This window comes from Ptychodera flava, chromosome 5 (genome assembly GCF_041260155.1).
Source record: "Ptychodera flava strain L36383 chromosome 5, AS_Pfla_20210202, whole genome shotgun sequence".
Lineage (NCBI taxonomy): Eukaryota > Metazoa > Hemichordata > Enteropneusta > Ptychoderidae > Ptychodera > Ptychodera flava.
Window position 1 is genome coordinate 11,598,867 of NC_091932.1, and position 22,319 is coordinate 11,621,185.

At 38.1% G+C, this 22,319-nt stretch overlaps 2 protein-coding genes across 3 annotated transcripts in view; one reads left to right on the plus strand and one right to left on the minus strand.

The window, feature by feature from the left end:
- LOC139133015 (D-aspartate oxidase-like) overlaps positions 1-11,814 on the minus strand; it is a 46,702-nt gene extending 34,888 nt beyond the window's left edge. Inside the window, exon 1 of the mRNA XM_070699395.1 lies at positions 7,957-11,814. The gene's annotated coding sequence lies outside the window, so the exon portion shown is untranslated. The remainder of the gene's footprint in view (positions 1-7,956) is intronic.
- LOC139133016 (quinone oxidoreductase-like) lies at positions 5,793-21,496 on the plus strand. 2 transcript variants are annotated; one of them, XM_070699398.1, is made up of 9 exons: positions 5,793-6,066; positions 7,269-7,404; positions 14,655-14,810; positions 15,122-15,285; positions 15,738-15,789; positions 16,332-16,481; positions 18,551-18,652; positions 19,587-19,685; positions 20,577-21,496. In XM_070699398.1, exons 2-9 carry the CDS (start codon positions 7,312-7,314, stop codon positions 20,739-20,741), a joined length of 981 nt encoding a protein of 326 aa, XP_070555499.1. In that variant the 5' UTR covers positions 5,793-6,066; positions 7,269-7,311; the 3' UTR covers positions 20,742-21,496. The 2 variants fall into 2 exon arrangements, with proteins under 2 accessions (XP_070555499.1, XP_070555500.1); XM_070699399.1 differs by lacking the exon at positions 14,655-14,810 and having other exon boundaries at positions 5,858-6,066.
- The last annotated feature ends 823 nt before the right edge of the window (positions 21,497-22,319 follow it).

Consider the following 22,319-nt stretch of genomic DNA (forward strand, 5'->3'; position numbering starts at 1 on the left):
CTTATTTTATGACAAACCCTGAAAAGACTTTGACATGAAAGAGGGATATACTAACTGGCCGATTTTGAAGACAATTGCAACCAGTGGTTTATTACTGTGAATATAACATTTTCAAGTATTTTGGAGAAAAAATTAAACTGTGCGGGGAGCGAAAGGTGTTCGTGACTACACTCCTAAGATTTAAGAGATTTTCTCTTCAAAAAAATTGGTCTTTCATCCATCTCGCCATTCCAAGCCTCAACAAAGAAACACTCGATGTAGTGATTTTACTCTCCCACTCCCACCCCACCCCCGTCGGCAAACCCCGCACACAGCCACATCCGAGTCCTCCATGCTAGCGGGCATTCCTCTTTTTCTTAGCTAATATTAATCGAAATAAATAGAAACTGAAGAATAGAGAAATTAATTGCCACCTAAAATGTGCTTAGTATGATGTCAATAACCAACAACTTCACCTACAATATTAGTTTCCGCAATCTGGAATATAGAGCACCTTGACACCCATGACCTTCCGCTGAACCTTGATTGTGCTATCTGTTATCTCAAGATAGCTGTTTCCATAGTTTCCTCGTTTACAGCGTGTACGCTGATAACCGAGGCAACATGCCAACATAAGCTATCATCCAGGCTATAATGAAACCTCCCTCCCCCGAAAAACCTAAGATACATACATACACAACATACACAATGAAATTAATTAAGAACAAACAACAACAAAAACAGAGTAAACAAATGAAATAGTGACCATAGTAAGTAAGTGAATCGATGTGTGCTGTTGTCTTTATGTCAATGTGTTGTTTTGTCTTTTTTTATTCATATATTGCAGTTTTCCAGTTATTTCTGTGTGTTTTATACCAGTTTTTTGTCATTTTTGAGCCTGGAGACATAAGTGACCACTAAATAATTTCCTATGTTGAATATTTTTACTTGTAATTTATACCATACAAATATGTCTTTTTTGGTGTGATACGTTTTTTAATTATTTCGTTTACTTATTTTTGTCTGTTATTTACTTCATTTATTTCTTGCTGTATATTGTATGCATGTATTATGTTCGTTTAAAGCTCCATATGCTGTATCTTTCTGCTATTTTTTCAGAACCTTTGTCTTGTGGTTTCCTTACACTTTCTGCATTGAATCCCTAAACTGTAATTTAATGCCAAGTATTTAGCATATCAACACAACCTATATGAGTATAATCTCCATTGTTATTGTTGAAAATTGTATTAAAGTCCGGACTAGAATTCATTTGTAAACAATACACAATGATCACTACACACATAAAAACTGTGTTGATAAAAAGAATACTCGAAATTTCAGCATGACAAATGGATTAGGGTCAGACATGGTAGATGACATACAGAAGCAGAATACTGAAAAACTTACAACAAATTACAGCTTATGTCCCTTTAATGTGTTCTAAGACTGTCGACTGTCCCTCATGCCTTTTCTGTCTCTTATTGGTGTAATCTCTCGCACATACGACGGTGGGTGGGATCGCAAGCGTAGTGCCGAAGGCCCGAGCCACTAGTACCGTATAGTAAGGCACGATACAGCTCGCGGTTATGCTTGCGGCATAGATAATACATTCCCCACCCCTGTATGCGTGAGAGACTACTATATAGGCCTACATGTATTAAGAAAAGGCACAACGAACTGTCAACAGTCGACTAATGTGCTCTTTTTCCTTTGATTCGTAAGTTCCTTGTGGTATGAGTGACACACAATGACGTCAGGCCAAGTGACAGAGCAAATTGGTTATGATATATTGTACTAAATTTGTATGAACTAAGAGACAATAATGAGGCTTAATAATGATGAAAATATCTCTAATAGGCTAAACGAGGTATTGTATTATTCAGTTTAATACATGTAATATGTCTCAATAATGACTTCAGAATAAAACCAAAACGTCAGAATATATTGACAAGCATATTTGGGTCATAGTAATATTCATTTACAAAGTAAGACTTAGACGTAGACTGCTCGATCTTTGGAGCGTGGAGGTACCATCAGAGGACCCAAACCAATGAGTGACAAATTAGCGATATGGGGGCGCTGTAACAAGGTCGCGAGGAGACAACAGGAAGATCGAGTTGGGCGTGGTGCTTTACATCGAATCGACAGTCTGTATAGTGGCGATACAATTCTGACAATTTGCCTTTTGTCGGATTTATTTTTCCCTCAGTTTTTCAGTTTCTTTATTTCGCTATTTCGTCATTTCGTCGATGAACATTAGCCCTTTTTGTGAAGTGTTCCGCCTTGCACTGAAAGAAAAATAACTTTTCCGCTTGACCGACGATACAAAAAAATCCTCGAGTAAACTCCCGCTCGCCCACTGAGAAACCGCTCTTTTTTCTATCTTTCAGAATTGTTGTTTTGTGGTTTCCCTACACTTTCTGCATTGAATCCCTAAACTGTAATTTAATGCCAAGTATTTAGCATATCAACACAACCTATATTAGTATAATCTCCATTGTTATTGTTGAAAATTGTATTAAAGTCCGGACTAGAATTCATTTATAAACAATAAACAATGATCACTACACACATAAAAGCTGTGTTGATAAAAAGAATACTCGAAATTTCAGCATGACAAATGGATTAGGGTCAGACATGGTAGTTGATATACAGAAGCAGAATACTGAAAAACTTGCCACAAGTTACAGCTTATGTCGATCCCTTTAATTTCGCAATAGTGCTAACCGTGATTGTATGTTTGTTGCTGAACAAAGTAACGCACGCGCAACATTTGCCGCTGCCGACAAAAATTCTGAGTTTGATTTAGTGTAACTATGTGAAAAGTAATTCGTGTAATTTCATTCAAAGTGTCGGTGATATCAAAGTTCCCTTTTCGCGATTCCTGTAAGATGGATTTCCAAAACGTATCGTCGAAATTTTCCGGACAAATATCTACTTTTGCATATTAATGACTGAATTCTGACGTCATTACGAATCAGCTTGATGCCATAATGTACTCAAAGGTATGTTCATTTATCATGAGAGACCCCCTAAAGGGCCAGTAGCTCTTTGATGATTTTTTCACATTTTTTCCCATGTCCATTGCAGTTTCTCGTTCTACTCCTAAAAGCATACGGAAACACTATAGCTAATTGTAAACACAGCCTCTATTCGTGTAAAATCCATTCTAGTCTGACCAGAATTCACTTGTCAACAATAACAGCACAATCTACACTTACACTGGCGGAGTTGACAAGCTGAATACTGTATATCTCAATATGCTTTGGGTAGAGCAAGAAACACAAACAGTGAAAAAAATCATCAAAGTTACTGGTCCTTCAGGCACTCTTTTACCATTAGGACCGATAGCCTTGACACCAATATTTTCAACTGATCGAAAATTGTTTACGGGATTCGACTAATACAGAGCAAAGTACCATACGCACAGAATAAATACCTTAGCTTGTTGTACTTTGTACATGTTGTACATATAGTATACAACGTGTAGTTAGTTATACCGTTTGTATTAGCGAGACATGTTATTCTGTCTTCAGCACCATCAGACCATGGTGGATTTTTCAGTACAAGCATAAAGGTAAACGAGACAGGTTTCACATACGCATATATATTTAGCGAAAATTGTTGACCTGACTATATGATTGCTGTATGGGGTCTCTTCTGAATGGCTCCTGCAATAGCAGCGGACCGGACATTAATCAGATCACAGTCCAGAGATTGTGATATGACCAACCAAACAGTATTCGTGACGCACACGTGGGTGTGGATATGATACCGAGAACCGAAACATTTTCGATGTGCATATACATGTACAATGAAATAGTCTAAACTAATGACACGGATATCATTGACTTGACATTTTGAAATGTAGGCTTTACTTCACACATCTCTCATTTTTATCAAAATTTATGGCCCAACTATTCCGTAATAAATGTATGTACTAGATTATGAAGAAACTGCTTGCAGTTCCCTGTTATATCGTTTGACGTAAAAAGCGACATATGGATATCGAAAGATTACATCTCGCTTGTATTACGACCCATGTCTTTTCTGTCCCGTAGAGCATTAACACCAACGGATAAAATGTCCAGTACGGTTAATTTGTGTCACTTATACGTCTGATTTTATTTCTGATCGTACCGGTATGCACTTCATGGACGGTATGTGTAATCTTAAGACGCTTCCCGGACCTTGTGCAGGATTTCCCGTCCCGTTTGTCATTGTTCAATAATATCAACTGAACTCGGTCAGGCCGCAGAGCATTGAAGCTGAACAAGAACCGGGTCGACGGCCGGGTAGTGAATCACAAAGGAATGCACATACATGATGCCCAGGGGCAATCATACCAAGCGAGGCTGGTAGATTTTGTTGCGGCCAATTACACACAATTTGCGCTCTAAGAAGGTGCAGAAATGGGCCATTTTGCAAATATTTCATACCTATTAACACCCGGATAAGGCTCTTTTCCACCCGACCGTCTCGCCCTGATAAAATGTCTGCACAAGAACAACCTGGCAGTGTGAAATTAATTTTTTTATCACCAGCACAGACCGGATCATAAAATATGCAGACATTTTCAGTAATGATAGCTCTAAGTTTGACAATATGTTTTACTCTAGGAAACAAGCATATTTTCTCCCCCAAGTATAATGCAGTAAACACCCCAATCATAAAGAAGTTATGCGACATTGAAAGTTATTGTTGACATAGGATTATTGTCAAGGCTGAAATCCAGGTGTTAACATTTAATAATACATGCTTAACAACACATACATATGAAGACTGTGTTTACAGCATTGTAACAACACATTTTGACGTATGTGGTTTCTGGTATAGAATGAAAAATTGTGTTTTGGAGATGGAACCGAAAATTTAAACCATATTCTTTCAAAGTCAAGACTAAAAGTGGGAGGGGGTCATCGTGCAATTTTTGTATGTATTATTGCAACAAATTATCTGAAATTTACTGATATTTGAAATTTGAAAAACGCATTCTATTTTACAGTAGTAAATCACTGTATGGAGGAGATATTCTGTGTCAGTCATTATTTGCTGTGAAGATTGAATTAGCAGTGAGTGGTATTCCCTGGCCCAATCCTAGAGCATAGTTACTTAAAATTGAATTAAAAGAGATTACTCCTATTTTTAAAGGGCCAGTAATGCTACTTTTTGATCATTGTTTTCATTATATTTATTTTGTATATCAAGTGCAACTTCTTGTTCTACTCTCCAAGGATGTTGAAATACTCACTATTAAGCTTGTCAACACAGCGTCTACATGTGTAAAATGTACTGTTCTTGTTTACATTTGAATTCTAGTCCCGACCAGAAGTCACTTTTCAGCAATAACAATACAGTTTACACACATACAGGCTGAGATGTCAAGCTGAACACTGTGTAGATCAATGTGCTTGGGAGTAGAACAAGGTATTATGTTTGACATGGTGGTAGGTGGGCTACCTAAAACCCCTGACCCCGAGGATTTTCTGCACATTGTAGGCAAGATGGGATGGAAGTTGTCTATGGTCGACCATTTTTAGACATTTTTCAATAAGTCGAACAACATCAGCAACTACTCGTTTGCAACAATATAGGTGAAAAAAGGGTCGAAAGGTATATGGATAACCCGCGTTAACCTTGTAGCCATGACCACAGAGAAACATACAGACCTATCTTTCTCTAAGCCATGACATGGTTTCCACGAAGCAGGTGGACTGCAAATAAATTACTCGTGTGTGTTTACTTATTAAACGTGATATGTTATGGCAATAACTATTGACCTTTAAACCAGGAAATATCGTGACCTTCAATGGAAGGTTTGGGCCAAGTGTCGTAAACAACAGTCTTCCTTGTGCCAGTGTGAGAATAATCGTGAAAGTAAAAGAGAACTTATTTCCTGGTGGACATACAGGTGACTACATTGCCTGGCAAAGATTAGGAAGAAATCACTGAGATAAAAAAGAGAGTGTATCTCCGTGAAGAAATCAACCCGCTTGAAAAGCAATCGACAAAACATGGAATGTTGACATGATGACCGAATGTAAATTGCAAGGACAACTACTGTTCAACAGTGTTGTGGAGTAAAAGGTCAGTTCCAGCATAGACGGGGGTGGGGTTGGTGGCTGTCTGTGGTTCCAGGTGTCCAGCATATGATCGTATACTTGTTCCCCATTGCCAGACACGAATAAATAAATTTCACTGATTTCAAATTAACTCCGAATCGAATGTGTTTTCTTTCGCAAGTTTTAACGTTGAACTTCACAGTATTTAAAGAATTACTTAAAGAACACTGCGAGGTGGTGCGAGACTTTGGGCCAAATACCACTACCACTAATCTTGACAAACAGGTGTGATTTTTTACTTTCGCAAACGAAACTATGATATCTATTCGAATGACATTAAAATGCCCGCCCGCCAAGAAATCACTTTATACGGACAGATTTTGGCAGCTCTGTTGACTGCGCCTGATCCATATTGCTAAAATTCTCAAATTCATTCATCTGTTAAAAACTGCTCGTATACGGTAAAGTACGGCGAGAGGGCCATGGATGTATATTTAGTTACGAACGTACATTTCCATTGTGACGTATGTGTGTAAACTTTTGAATTTGATGGTACACGACAACAGAATCACAATACAAAGTGCAAATCTTCAGCTCTACGATAACGTTTTGTCACAGTTTTTGTCGCTATGGTCCGTATTGGTTCAGCCATGCAAACTCAGTAAGCGGTCCCACGGTTCATTTTTTCATTCACCTAAACGTTCGTACTTTGAAACTTCACGCCTTACAACGTGCCGATACTGCACCCCTTATGGCCCTCAAAACAACATGCCTACGTATTTACTGTGTAACGCATTAACATAATAGCTGATTGTAGGGACTCAGAAAAGTGTGGTCCATCTTTATCTGCTGTATAAAATTAATCTCAACGAGAATGGACTTTTCCTTCGCATACTTTCATGAACTTTAAATCAATTAGCAATTTAGGCGATCGCAAGAGTTAAAACGATAAGAGTGTTTCGTGAAATATTCAACTGTATCTTTTTCCTGGCCCACATTCAATAGTTTAGATCAGTGTACAGCCGACCACGTCCTTCACTCCCTTAGTTTACCATGTGAACTTCCTCTATTACAAGTCGTGTGCACTCATAGGTCACCGGTGTCATGTTAATCCCATCCAATTGGATGTCAAGAACAGGCTGCTTGCATGAGTAGTGAACAAAAGAGTGACGTATAAGCACACGAGACAAAAACACCCTACGAGAATTTATTCCATCATTTTTTCAGCACATTCGCCTGTTAAACCTCGAAGACGTTGTCTCCTGAAACAATGAAAGCTGTCTATGTCACAAGTTTTGAACAACCGTCTTGTCGTCTGGAGGTACGAGATAATGTGCCGAAACCAGAAGTAGGACCCGATACGGTGAGTTAGTGAACAGTAAGCTCAACTTCGTATGGGTATTTTACCCCTTCGTGTTGAGACAGGGAGGTTTAGAAATGAACCACTGCAAGATCGTATCTGTAAATTTTGTGATGAGAATGTTGTGGAGGATGAATGCCACTTTGTATTTGATTGTCATCAATATCATCAGTTAAGACATAAGTACATTGGATCAATTCTGGACACAATTAGGGATAAACCTATCATAGACAAACTAAAATACCTGTTTTCTGAGCCTGTTAGACAGTTTGCAAAAATTATTGAAAAAGCATTTTATAGACGAAAAGAATTTTTGTATATGTAATGCCCCTACGTTCATTTCGTGCTCACTCTCACTAATTTGTATATTTTTTATGCTTCTTTGACACCTTCAACTGTTTGTACTGTATAAAGGTTAATTGAATGGTGACTTATAAGCCCATTGGGCTAGGCAACTCATAGAGTTGCAAGTCACAATAATAAACAATTACTACTACTACTACTACTACTATGCCTCCGCTTCACCGTTTTACGGCATCCAAGTCTCCCTCTTACCTGTTATGCAGGTGTCTGCTCTTACTCTCACCACTCCATCACGAAAAGGAGAGACTGAAGCTAAACTGGTACAGTAGCATACAATTCACCGCTATCTTTAGGGCCGTGTTGGTATTTCTCATTGAAGTCACTTTCAGGAAAACACCGATTTCCACACCAGGAGGTGGTGGCCCTTTTAGACCGTTCTTCAGTTGTATAGACGGAACTCGAGCCGGATGTTCGAAAGCGTTCATCTATCTCCATTCATAAGACACTCCTTGTTGTACGTACTTCGAATTCATGACTAGGTGCATAAAAGCCATTTGCTCTGTTTACATCTCTAAGGGTAATATGCTTTTTTCGCTCTTGTAAAAACGATAGAAAACAACGCCCTCTGTTATTTGTTCACTGACATAATTATGCACATTTTGAAAGTGACTGCTAGTTTTATTTTTTCCTAAAAGTCTCTTTCGTAAGATTTTCAAAAATCTTCAACGCCTGATTGATTTTACTACCGTAGACTGGCTTAGCGTCATAGAATAATGTGCAGTGTCCTAAGGTGCTAATTTATAAATGGAAAATCTTCAATCCGTTGAATTGAACACACCGATGTATTCGTTCTTTGAGTTCTCTCAGTGTTTTAGCTTACACAGCTCGAAATTGACCACATTTTGAATTCACCGAAGCTTACTAAGTCTTCAAGTCTAAGGCAGGCCATCTGCTACCACGATTTTTACACAGAAAGGTATGTAGCTTTTCGCTGAACAACACTCGACAGTACATTCAATAATCATTAAATTATTTATACATGCCAAGTATGCTGACTTGCGTTCGCTGCAGGGTTGTAAAGTATATTGGATAATTAGTTTTACAGGAGCGTTACGCTTGATTTGAGCCCTCTCTTTGCACACGCCATCAAATTACAGGTAATGCTGACGCGAATTGCATTCCATGCTGAGTTGTTTTGTTGCGCTACTTCACCACATGAGTGTTTGTTGCCGAACGCACTATGTCTCAAAGGCTTGTGAAAAGTCGGTTAAAAAACAAGACCCATAGGTGCTTGCAGCGTTTTGTGGATAGTCGATCGAAGGTCCAGTGTCGAAGTGTGAGGCCGAAGGCTGAACCTCAGCACTGGTATAAAGAATAGAAGGTATACAGTCCGTGATACGCATCGCAAACGACTGAACGATGGACCCTTTACTTTTCAAGTTTGCAGTTGTACGAAACTGACTTCTTTCTGAAAGCTTTCAGTGAGAGAGCATAAAAAGATAAAACGAAGTTCCCCGGTAATATTTCTTTATTTTTTTGTACGAAGTCGATTCTTAATAGAAAAGAAATTGCAGCGTTTCAGATGGTAATGCACCCATTTACGGGGCAGCCATCGTATATGCTCTAGCGAGAATTGGCTAGATATATAGTTCAGGCAATCGCGTTATTATCTTTGTTTGATAGAAGACAGCAGAGTCTTGTTTGGGATGTACTTTCCATGATTATCGTGTTTTTGTTCCTTAAAATTTCGGCATCAAAAAGAATTTCTGTTCATCTTCCGGAGACAGATTCCTGTGAGCCCTATCCCATTGCCGTGTCACACAGTTTTTGGAGAAAATATAATATTACTTGTGTATATTGATTTTGGTCCGCAAACTAGTCTTGACTATAAACTATGCCGTCCCTTGATGCGGTCAGAGAAGAAGTCTTCAAAGGAAGTGCCGCCATCTCAATTGCCTTTTCTCTTTTACCCGCGGGAGTGTCGCGACTCTTCTCCGAATGTCAAATTCAAAGACCAAAACGACACAGAGATAGGCTGTTGAAATCCTATATGCGACCACTTTATCCTCGCATATTCGTAGGCGGTGATTTCCCGAACTTGCGGTATCTCAATATCGAACGGCGTATTTTAGGTACTGAGGCCAATATCCGTCTGGACACAGGTTAGCAGTTGTAAACGTCCTTGACGCTGATCCTAAAAGGTCAACTTGATTGTCGACATTTGCAAAATAATGCTCTTTTATTACCGCTTTAGAAATTGACTGCTTTGTTCAATATAGTGAGGCCACTGTAAAAGTCGCTTTCGTGTATTGCTGCTCTCGTTAAATGCTTAAGCAAAGCTTGGTTAATTCAAGGAAAAATTATAAACGGTGTATGTAAATTAATGACAGGCATACGGACACCGGATGAGAGCCGTAATGCAAACAAGTACTTGTGCACTGTCTGTTGAGTGACTCCGGACAGTGACGTGATCTATAGATGCAGGTCACACGACGAACTTGCTGGAAAACACCGATTCGTGGTAATACACCTTGTTTGTCATGACATAAGTTCGTAGCTGTTCAAATGTTTGCGCATATTACTGAATACCGACGTCACTTTGTGAGACGACGAGAAACGTAAACAGCAACACGAAATGAATGGCATTAAGTTGACAGAAGACTCAAAGGTCCCAGGACCTGTTTTACAGTACTAGGAATCTGAATTTTTCAACATGTCGATTGGTTATGACAGGGTCATTTCGAATAGACTCCTTGAAAACGTCTTGTACGTGATATATTAGTCTCTTCATGTCGACTCCGAATTTGAAGAAGTACATATCGCGAAGCATACCTATTAAATCTAGACACCCGTGAAATACAGGACATTAGAATGATGTAAATCCTTATTTTTTATGTAGTAACTGTACAGGTGAAATATATCATGACGCCCATTTGATACAGTGTTGCTTTTAACCATATAATATGATGTGTCACAAGCTTAGGGTGAAAATTAGGAAAACGTTTTGGATGTTGAACAATTTAATTGTTCAACAATATACTCAATATTCAATAATACTTTAGACATCACAGACGTCCGAGTCTGTATATCCAAATAGTACCAAAAAGGACACTCGTTTTTTTTTAACGAGTACATTTCCTTCTACTTGGTCAGAAAGTTTGTCAAAAATTATAACTTGTAGTCTCCAAAACACGACTTATGTGTAAAATATACAGTGTTATTGTTTACGGATGACATTTAGTCCACACGTATTAAAGGAACGTTGTCGTCGAAATTGCGCGTGTGCAACTTTCTTGTTTACAAACAATGTATTTTATGCATGATATCTAGATGCATCACTTCAACATAGCTGCAACATTTAAATTTTACGAAATTCATTGTTAACAAACTTGTTTTAACTTTCATCAATCGCCAGCGTACCATAGATACAGTGTTTACATCGGTCGTAGGGGTCCCTGGCAACCTTTGAGCAGAGTTCCGACGACATCCTGCCTTTAAGATCCAGTTGTCGATATAACATAGAACACTGACGGATTGACCCTTGTACAGAGTCGTATACTTGGAAGTAGAACGAGAAACTGCCAAACAAATAGAACAAAATATTTTTAAAAAACATAAAAAGTTTCAGCAAAGATTAAACAATTACGGCCCAAGCTACCAACGTTATTCCAGGAAGAATAAATAATTTGTTCCTGATAATCGCCGCTTCTACTTTAGCCAATTTAGATATTGTGTTGAAATTGCGGCAAATATATACTTCAACATTGTAACAATGTGATAGCATTGTGTTAAACGTGTTTGAGCATAGATGATGAGGCTAAAGTGCATGGGGTTAAAAAATATGAAAAAGTCGGCGCTAATGTTACACCTTATCAAAAAAATTTAAAAAAAACCCCCAAGTACTGTTATTGTTTTACTTTTAAGGCGTTTTGTGTGCATATTTTTACTTCTTTTGGCTTTTCGTGGGAGCATGTGGAAATGCTCAGAATTTGTTCTGTCCACACTGCCTGTATATGTAATGCCTCTGTTATTGAGGACAGTTTGTGAAATATAGACGCTATTGTCATCTATAACAATGTAACTAGTGTAGTAGTGGGGACTTTGCTTGCTCTTAGAAAAAAAAATAAAAAATCTCTCGCATCCTCTGTCGCTTTGCCAAAATAATTGAGGAACGATAATTTTGTTCTCTGGCCTTAAGGTGTTTCATTCAACTATTGTGGGATTGAAAATTTGAAAAGCATTCCTATATCCTTATATTGCGTCAACTGTAATGTCAATAATGTGAATGATGCGTTTCTCTTAACATATAATAAGACATGACAGGACATCATTGATTTAACCGTTGAAAGGACGTCCGTGGATATGTAGTTAAAACAAGCGCATGGCAATCAAAACTGATTGCGTTGTCTATCTCTATTTCGATAAAAGTTTTCAAATTCGCACTAACTATGCGCCTAGGTTACGCCATAGACACTATGATATGCGAAACACTCAATCGTCGTTCAGGTCGTTTTTTCATTTGTTGTCAAGCATACAAGCAGTTTTAACTTCAAACAATCTATTTCAACAATTTACCGTGGTTTATGGAAGCTCAAATAATTTCGTTCACGAATTTCCGCACTTAGAATGCTAAGGGGGTGGGGGTTAAGGGATTTAGGTCAAACGATTTGGCTTTGGTTTGACATAAGCATGCATGTTTCAATCACCATCATCAGTTCCTCAATTTTGGCTCTCGTCAAAGATTCGATTCTCTAAATCTTGTTTGTTTGTCACAAATCAAGTCAGCCATAAAGTTCATTTACTCCCAGCTCCTCTTTATTCCGCGCAATAATATCCTTAAAATTCAAGTAGTAATCCGGTGGCTTGGTAACTGGTCTATACATGCTGCCACAAATAGGTATGTGGTTAACGGCAATGGTACCAGTCGTTAACTGCTACTCGTGTTACTCATTTGATCTCTATGACTCGATTGACAGTGAAGCCTCGTTTTAGGTTACTAGTACTTTAAAAAGTGACGTCAAAGAAAGTGGTACAGAATAAGCGCACTTGGCAATGTGGCACTTTGTGAGCTTACTGTATTATTGATGTGTATAGTCTACGACGAGGGAGAAAGTGGCAAATCGTATATGGAAACGGATATTTTACGTGTGTGTAGACGTGTGTGCACTAGAATTTCTAATACAACCAGTCTAATTCACAACGTGAGCATTCAATGAATCCTTTGAATTACATTTTCATTGTGTTCACATTTCCTTTTGACGTAGCATTCATCTTCTAGTGAAAACATTCCAGTAAGCTCCATAAACTTTTATTTTGTCAGTGGCAATCCTATCAAATTTGCGATGTGTGTATTGGATAAGAATTGTATGTGATAATGATATTTTGGTAGGTTTTGATATGTTCTCCAGAATAATGCGATAAAGATATTTAATTTTCTTTGATTTGTGCCAATTCCAGCTATCCCGGATGTGTAATAAGAGATAGAGGATACAATTATTTTCAAACTTTACATCCGGGATGTTATTCAAATCGTCAGGGTGTAAGGTATCCTCGTTGGGATTCGCTGATAATGAATCCAAAGTATTTTGTAGTACCTTAATTGTGTTTGGCTACAACACAACATCCGTATGAGTTGAGTGTTTAAAGTCAGTCACACTGTTTTTCCTTGACAGGTAACTGTATACATCCGGGTCTAGTCCACAGTTCGCGTTGTATTTGTCTACGTTATAGTAAAGATCATCCACTGAAAACATTCTTCAAACCAATTTTGTTTCTTTTGCTGAGTAACCTCTTTCGTATTTTGCTTCGTTGTACGGGTATACGTAAGGTTCTCGGGTTACTTCCTTGTGGGTTTGGCGATAACTCTACTAGTTTACAATCATTCATACCAATATCATTGTGGCAAGCTCGCAGACTTTGCCAAGCCCAAAGCGGATATAATCTCCTTGTAAACAATAGTGTTTAAAATGAACTGTACACAAATCAAATTTGGATATTTTAACGAGCTCTCGCGAGCATACAAAGACTTGTTAGTGCAGAGAACAAACGCACAATGCATCGTTTCATCGCGCAATATTGGTATTCATTTCGGTTTGCTATACGGTCATTACAATGTCACATAGAGGTTAATAACTTCCCGAATTTACCTTCCACTGGAGTTTAGGTATCAAACCATGTAACAGGATGTCACCTAATCTTCTCGGTCATGTTAGAATTTGTTTAATTTACACATCGCCCATATATCCAAATCTTATCCTTACGTATACTGTACAAACTTGAGTAGACCTAACAACAGACTTTTCGCGTCTCGCGTCAAGGGGTATGACCTTACTGGTTTACTCGCCTATCTAGGTTTGTGGGAGAGAATCCGGGTACCTGGAATAATTGCATCCGGTTACACATCGTGCAAAATGTCATTTTTCATGGATAGCGGTCAGGATATTCGTTGCACAAATAAACACAGGGGTGACATAATATAAATTTCAGCTGTCTGCTTTTCCGAGAAACGATACGTCAGCAAAAAAGAAACAAGTTCTGTAGATATTTGACTGACACCTACGCAGACGGACGCTATCAAAAACGTTGGCTATTATAGTACTACTTAGCTACTGGTTGTTGATCTTAGCACTTTCCAACTCAAGCGATTTTTTACGAGTGGTTTTAGATAGCCACTAACAACAGACAAATCTCTCTCTCTCTCTCTCTCTCTCTCTCTCTCTCTCTCTCTCTCTCTCTCTCTCTCTCTCTCTCTCTCTCTCTCTCTCTCTCTCTCTCTCTCTCTCTCTCTCTCTCTCTCTCTCTCTCTCATTTTCCTGAGGCAATGACGATGCAAAGTTCAATCACTCAAAGAAGACGGTGTGTTCGGAAACCGTTTGAAAATTAAACATAAAACAGTTAATTAAAACATAAGTATTTTATAAAGTGACGACAATTGTTTATATTCATGTCAGGTTTTGGTCAAAATCAAAGCAGCAGGAATCAACTCAATCGACAAACGAATCATGGGCGGTCAATTCTTTCATCTTCCGGTTAAGCCTCCTTTCACACCTGGGCTTGATGGAGCCGGCGTGGTTGTAGAAGTCGGAAGTGACGTAACGAGATTCAAGGTTTGTAACAATGTGTACAATACATATTCAATCTTGAATGCATGTGAGACGAGATAAATATGTAATGTTTGACATATATACATTACCGGATATAGACGTATGTGTCAACCTTTATATAGGCCTATACATAACCCGAGTAACGGTCCACCTTTGAATAGTTGCCCGTCTCTTTATGTGATCCATTTTTTTATCCACCGTTCTTCCAATCGGTTTTATTTGCTATCAATAAATCTCCCGCACCCATTCTATAGTAACTTACTTGGTAAACCTTGCAAAACAAGCTTACTATCACAATTGGAATCTTTTTTCAGCCACAAGACCGCGTTTATGCCCACTCGAAGAAAATGGGTCATTTCGCCGAGTACGTGTCCCTGAGAGAAGTCGAAGTGCGTCATCTCCCGACGGAAATTTCATTTGAGCAAGGTGCAGTGTTGGCCATACCCTACCTCACAGCCTACAGGGCCATAGTAAACAGGTGGGAGTCGATTCCATAATCCAAAATAAATTCCAAGATAATTACGTGATACTCGTGGATAAAGTCTGCAGTAGAGTAGTAACTCTGTACTATACCCCAATATTTGCATACCATTGACAAAATATATAGTATGTTTCTCTTTGTATTTATTTTTTCATTGGCTGTCAACCATATCGGTCACGCCCAAATTGTCAAACTTCGAAGCAATGTGGACAACCAAGGCTTTAATTGCCATAAACATACTTTTTAATTTGGAGGAAAAGCTACCTACACTTGCCAAAATGAAAATAATCTTTTGCCTTATATATTGTGTTGCAAATGGATTATTTTAAGCTACAAAAGTAATACATGTTCGCAAGCACTGCCAGTGAACCAGATCTAAGGCACGGCTTCGAAATAACTGACTGCCATAGAGTGGGTTTTCTTACTTATTTTTTGCACATTCTCTGTAGAGGCAAGGCGAAGAAAGGGGAGACGATTTTGATCCATGGAGCCAGTGGGCCGGTAAGTGAGTTAATGCAAGATTTTTGACTCTGGAATAGCCGTTAATGTATTTAATTGACAAACTAACGAATTTATGAATAAATTAATTAATTCCTAGATGGATGGATGGATGGACGGATGGACGGATGGATGGATGGATAGATAGATGGCTGGCTGGATGGATGGCTTGATAGCTGGCTGGCTGGCTGGCTGGCTGGCTGGCTGGATGGATGGATGGATGGATGGATGGATGGATGGATGGATGGATGGATGGATGGATGGATGTATGTATGTATGTATGTATGTATGTATGTATGTATGTATGTATGTATGTATGTATGTATGTATGTATGTATGTATGTATGCGGATAGGTATACGAAACTACCAGTGTACGTATATACTTTAGTAACATATCGAGTTTCCTGAAGTATCAGTTCACTGCTACCATTTAACTCTCATCTACTGTACTTGTCTGCCTGCCTGCTTGTCTAAGAAGTACGTACTCACAGTAAAAACAGTGCACCTGACATAACTGTTAAAACTCTGTCATGTCATTTCACAGGTTGGTTTAGCTTGCTGTCAAATTGCGCGATCCCTTGACCTTAGGGTTCTTGGCACCGCTAGCACTGCTGAAGGCCAACAGCTTGTCAAGGAAAACGGAGCAGATCTTGTCTTCAATCATAAAAGCCCAGACCACATCACCCAGATCTTGGTAAGCTTTTGGCAGCATTGTTGTTATTTCCTAGAGCAGACTATTGGTTACAATATTTACCTATCTGTGAGTGATGATGTTTGTTGGTTATCTTTCTGGAGCGTAACACTAATATCTCCTAATAACACAGTCATTTTTATTCGATGAGAAAGTACTAGGTTTGCAGTGTTAACATCCGGATAATATAGTTGTCTGGTATTTAACCGTAAAACTTCTTGCTGAAAATTGAGTAGGGAATGCAGAAAATTAAGGAGGGAAGCAGTTGTTGACCGAACCGGGAAAAAATTACGTAGACATCAATACATCGAAGACATCGATATATATATATATATATATATATATATATATATATATATATATATATATATATATATATATATATATACCGAGGTATACAGATGTCCATGTGGGAAAATTACAGTGCTCGATGCTAAAAGTAGAGCGTTATGAGGTTTCTAGGTGGTGTTAAAATTTGATAAATAATGTTTGTTTTGGTGGCGACATTTTGATACCAACTCTTTGTTTAACAGTGTAGATTTGTCAGCATTGATGATGTGCAGCTCATCTGATATGCAAAGATTACATCGCTTGCTTATGTTAGAGTAACTCGATGTTTTGTCAATAATTGTCCATGATACGTCAAAGACCTGGTCCTTGTCTTTTAAAGACCAAATAAACTTTGACAATTCTGTGCTATTCCTGTATTTGTTTTTACGGAACCAGTGCATGTGATTAGTGAAGCGCGTTTTATATAAAGGTGTTATCAGTGAGGCCGATACCTTCTACTTGTTGACTTCCGTTGATACCTTGGTCTTGCAAGCTATACCTATAGCTTGATAGTTACCTTTCAACGGCATGCAGACTTGTCCCGTCCCGGCAACTGCAATCAACTGGTCGATCATTCGCTGGCCTCCGGTGATTACCCTTTTGTTATGCGACTTGATTATACTAGCTATATTCTTCTTACAGTTGTAACTCACTTTGATCGTGTTCCTGTTGAAGATCTTGTGGAGCTTGGATCCCTTTGGAAAGTGTTTATCATCAAGTTGATCAAATTTTTTGCCAATATTAGTTTCCACATTTTTACTGAAAGGGGTTGAACCACGTGATGTTACGTTTCCTGTTATTGCTTCTCCTCGTTGATTGGTTAGTCTTAAGATATTCAATTTGATTTGTGTAACCGCTTGACTTCAACGCTGTGTTTTAGTGGCCTTTGTATTTAACAAAGATGCCCTTACCAGTGGATATGGTTGAGATGAAAAAAGTGGAAACTAATATCATTTATCAAATTTTAACATCACCCAGTAGAAACAGGATGGTAGGTCCCAGCAATGTAAATGAGCGCGTAGAGCTAAGAATCCTTTCACTTCTGTCTGAAGATTGCAGGATTCATGAAACTTAAGTAACAGATATTATTACTTTGTACTTGAAGTAATTTGTGTTATTTTATATATATATATATATATATATATATATATATATATATATATATATATATATATATATATATATATATATATATATATATATATATATATATATGAACCGTACTCTCTGCGCCCAAGTTCAGAGGTTGCCATAAAGCCATTATGGTGATAACCGGGAGGGCACATTGTATACATTTTGTGTATATATATATAGATATATATATACATACATATATATACATACATACATACATACATACATACATACATACATACATACATACACACACACGCACGCACACGCACGCACGCACGCATGCATGCATGCATGCATGCATGCATGCATGCATACATACATACACACATACATACATACATACATACATACATACATACATACATACATACATACATACATACATACATACATACATACATACTCGGTTCAAAAAGGTTGAGACGTACATGTTGAACATAATTTTTCATTACTCGTTGCGAAATCAAGTTTTGACTGTAATGAGAGTCCGCAAAAAGTCAATTTGCGAAGCACTGTAAACAGTCAAGTGTGTCTTAAACTCTATTTTATCCCAGTTGACTAATTTTGTGTAATACCTGTTATTCCTGAAAATGCTAATATAACAGGACGCATCGGATGGCAAGGGAGTGGATCTCATCGTGGAGACGAATTCATCTTTAAATCTGCAAGGCGATATTAAGATGTCTGCAAAAGGGGGAAGAATCCTTGTAAGTAGCCCACAGTGTGTAAGCAGCGTAACGTATGGTGTTGATCCGTTCTCCTTGATCTGTAGGCAGGGAGATTTGTACTTTGAATGTGTTCTCTGACATGCTTGTTTTCCACTGTAGCTCATCAATAATTTCGCTCATTTTCTCAAAAGCTGTACTGTACACTTCACACTTAGTTCTTGACTGTTACGCACTCGTACTTTCTGAGCATATGTATTTTGTCTCGTTGTGTGTGGATCCATGGGGAATGATCATACGGAATAGAATTCCACGTCAGCACCACATGGGCTCAGATAGAATATCGCAATTCTATTGGGTTATTTTTGCCCGGTATCATCCCCTGTCAAAATATAATCGCATTCGACAGTATTCGATATTGTGAGAAACGTGTTTGTAGAAAAGTTGTATTCTCAGAGTACCTTTTTATAATGTTACACAACAACTCTTCAATTCTGAGACACATTGACTTTGTGACTCTTGGGTCCAAGTCTAGTCTACAACCCCTCCATTTAGTTTCGGTATCCAAACATTTACCGAAACCGTTTAGAAGTTCTAGACTAGGTTCACTAGGTTGTCCGTCTGTTTAACATATATAAACCTAACTTTTCGTAGGTGTAAAGAACAGCTTTGTATTCGACATTTAAAAAGTTATTTTTGCTGACATCGGCTGATGTGAGAGTTTGATATTGGGGAATCAGAGTTCTATTAGGCGAAAACTAGTTTTCTTTTAACCATACGCGTCGACAGACGTTGCCATTTTTCGAAAGTAATCAAGTTTATAGGATATTTGATGAGATGCGAAAATATGCTAAAATGTTGCTGTCTTACGTTTAACATTATTAAGAGCGACAGCTTTCATTCATCGTGACGCTAAATTTGAAAGATTCGATAGATTGAACTCGTCTCAATATTTTTCATGTCTTTCTAAACACAGGTCATTGGAAACGGTCCGGGGCAATTGCAGGGCAGCTTAGCGGGCCTGATGCCAAAGGAGATAAACATAGTGGGTGTTGGACTGGTCTCAGCCACCCAGGTGAGGATTACAGACCCCTCAGCTAGGTCTAGATAAATAAGAGGTCGACCGTTTCGAGTTCAATTTCGAAGAGAATGGTAAAAATGAATTTGCAGCATGAAAAATTCTGAAATAATTTCTCATGCTGCATTTTAATAAAGAAACATCCTTCACTATGTCATGTTTGATGTGAGCATGTTATTTAGAATCAGAGGGGAAAATCGCCATTTTAATATTTAAACGTGAAAAACTTGCATAAACAGATGTCTAACAACCCCCTCTAATAGTCTAATAGCCCATTCCTACTACCATAATCACACCATGCATTTATATCTGTGTTGTGCGTACATGTTTTCAAAAAAGAGAAGACCTCTTTGTCTGTATCATGATGTAATGAACATTTGCCGAGGAATGTTATATTTATCTCTTTCAAAGACGAAAATCTTAAAAAAACCCAAGCAACTGAAAGTGAACATAGCAGCCAAGAAGCAGCCAAATACCTTGTGACCATGACAAGGAATGATCTTTCTTTCAGGGCTCCCTATACTCAGTTTTTAAATTTGGGATATTTCCATGCATTTTGTTCTGTTGCCAAAGTAACGTTCCTTGTTCCGCCCCTAAAGTCATTTTCAAATGGCTTGTGTTCAAATTCAACATCGTGAATTCACGTTCGGCGTTACTATTGGGAAATGAATTCACGTTTCAACAACGTACCGTGTACTTCATGTCCTGTTTAACCAGGCTGGTACTTGGTGTTTTAACACCGTTTATAGAAATGAAGAAGGAAATGTGCTTGTCTTACGAAAATAACAATCATAAGTTGCAGTTTTTGTCTTTCTAATTGAACGTAAGAAAAACGAGTCAATATTCTGATTCGATTTGAGTCGCCTTTTCTTGTCGTATTCTTATCAGGACAACCATAACGAGGCCTATACATTCATTGAAAGTGGTGTGAAGGCGGGCTCACTGGTACCAGTGGTCGGCAGGCAGTATGACCTGGATGACACAACCGAGGCGATAGAAAACCTTGGAAAACCGAAAACGACTCTGGGAAAACCGATCATAGCTATGTCATAGGTGTGACCACAGGCATTAACCGTTCGACCCGACAGAGGCTCTGTCTGTTTATCTGACAGACTTTTAAACGCTGAACAAAACTTCTTGAAAATGAACTTTTTCTTTGAACTTCAATACCGATTTTCTTCTCAATTCCTTCTGTCATTTACGGTTGACGTCGACATGTAAGTAGCACACTTTAGACAGTGGTGGCGCCCTAAAAATAGTTTGTACCACTGCTACAACTCTAAGGCGGTGATTTTACCATATCATCAAAAACAGTGAAGACCTTGAGAAGATGATGATTTTTAGACACAAGGTAATTTGCTTGAGCTTGCAATCAAAATAAAAAAATCCAAAATAATATATTTTTGACCTTCGAAATATATCCTGATTTGGTAAATAGTGCGTAACACGAGGAGGGAAATGTCTATATACCTTTCTTAAAGCGAAAATCTCCAATCTCCTGGTTCTTTGTATTTGTTGACATTGACTGTTTACTTGATTTTCATCTTTTCTATCTTTTGAAAGCCCTGTTCACTCATTCAAACTGCCTAGAGATACAGCTGATGAAAAACTTGCCCCTCAAAGCCAAGCAACCTGTTGCTGTGGTGCGAGCCTTTATGAGAGCGCCACCAGTGTTTGTGCGATAAGTGTGCACCATATGTCGTGAAATGGCGTCATCAGGGTTATTAACATGTCCCAGTCGACCTCTGCTATCAATTTTGTAATTTTACTGTTACATCCAAATAAAGAACATGTTTTCAATTTAAAAACGATTGTCTTTATTGTGTTTATACTACAATAATCGAATTGATCAAATGCTCTATTACAGCACGGTGCAAAAGTTGTAACCTTTGATAATATTTTTAACAATTTTCGATCAAGGTATTCGATAATCTTTGTTCGTTTTAGTCTGTAAAACGGGTAGAAATACAAAAAAAATCTATACACAATTTATAACTATGCAACTTCACTTGTATTCCGGACAAGAATTAATGTTTGAAAGATAACTTAACCCTCATACATGCAGAGTTGATTTTCAACACTCTTCATTCAACATTATTTTGGGGGAAAGCAGGAATCTGTGTCCAATATTAATAAACAGTACAAAAGTACTCGAAAATTTAAAAATGTCTCAAACATTACAACTAATGAAGGTTTATCTATGATATACAAAGACATTTCAACAGTGCATCGATATCGTGTATTCTGTGGATAAAAGTGAAAAGAATAAGCTACGGGCAGAGTGTTATTAGTTCAGGCAGAGTGTGTTTGCTGTTATGGCCTTTATTCTACAGTTTGTGTTTTATTTATTGTTTTATTCCAAACAAACATACCTCTTTATGTTTCACCCATGTTGATGTTTACTAGTAAACAAAAACAAACAAACAACAAGAAAACATCGGAGACTGAGCTCCCTGTGATAAGCTTGCAGTATGTCTTCATTAATCATGTTATTGTGGTATCACTGTGCTTCCTTTAATGGGCCAAAACGTAAAGTTTCCGCTTCTGTCAAAAGTTCACTAAGTTACATCAAACGCACGTCGTCGCTCGAAGGTAGATATGGACCTCTACTGGCTTGCATTATTTACGGCC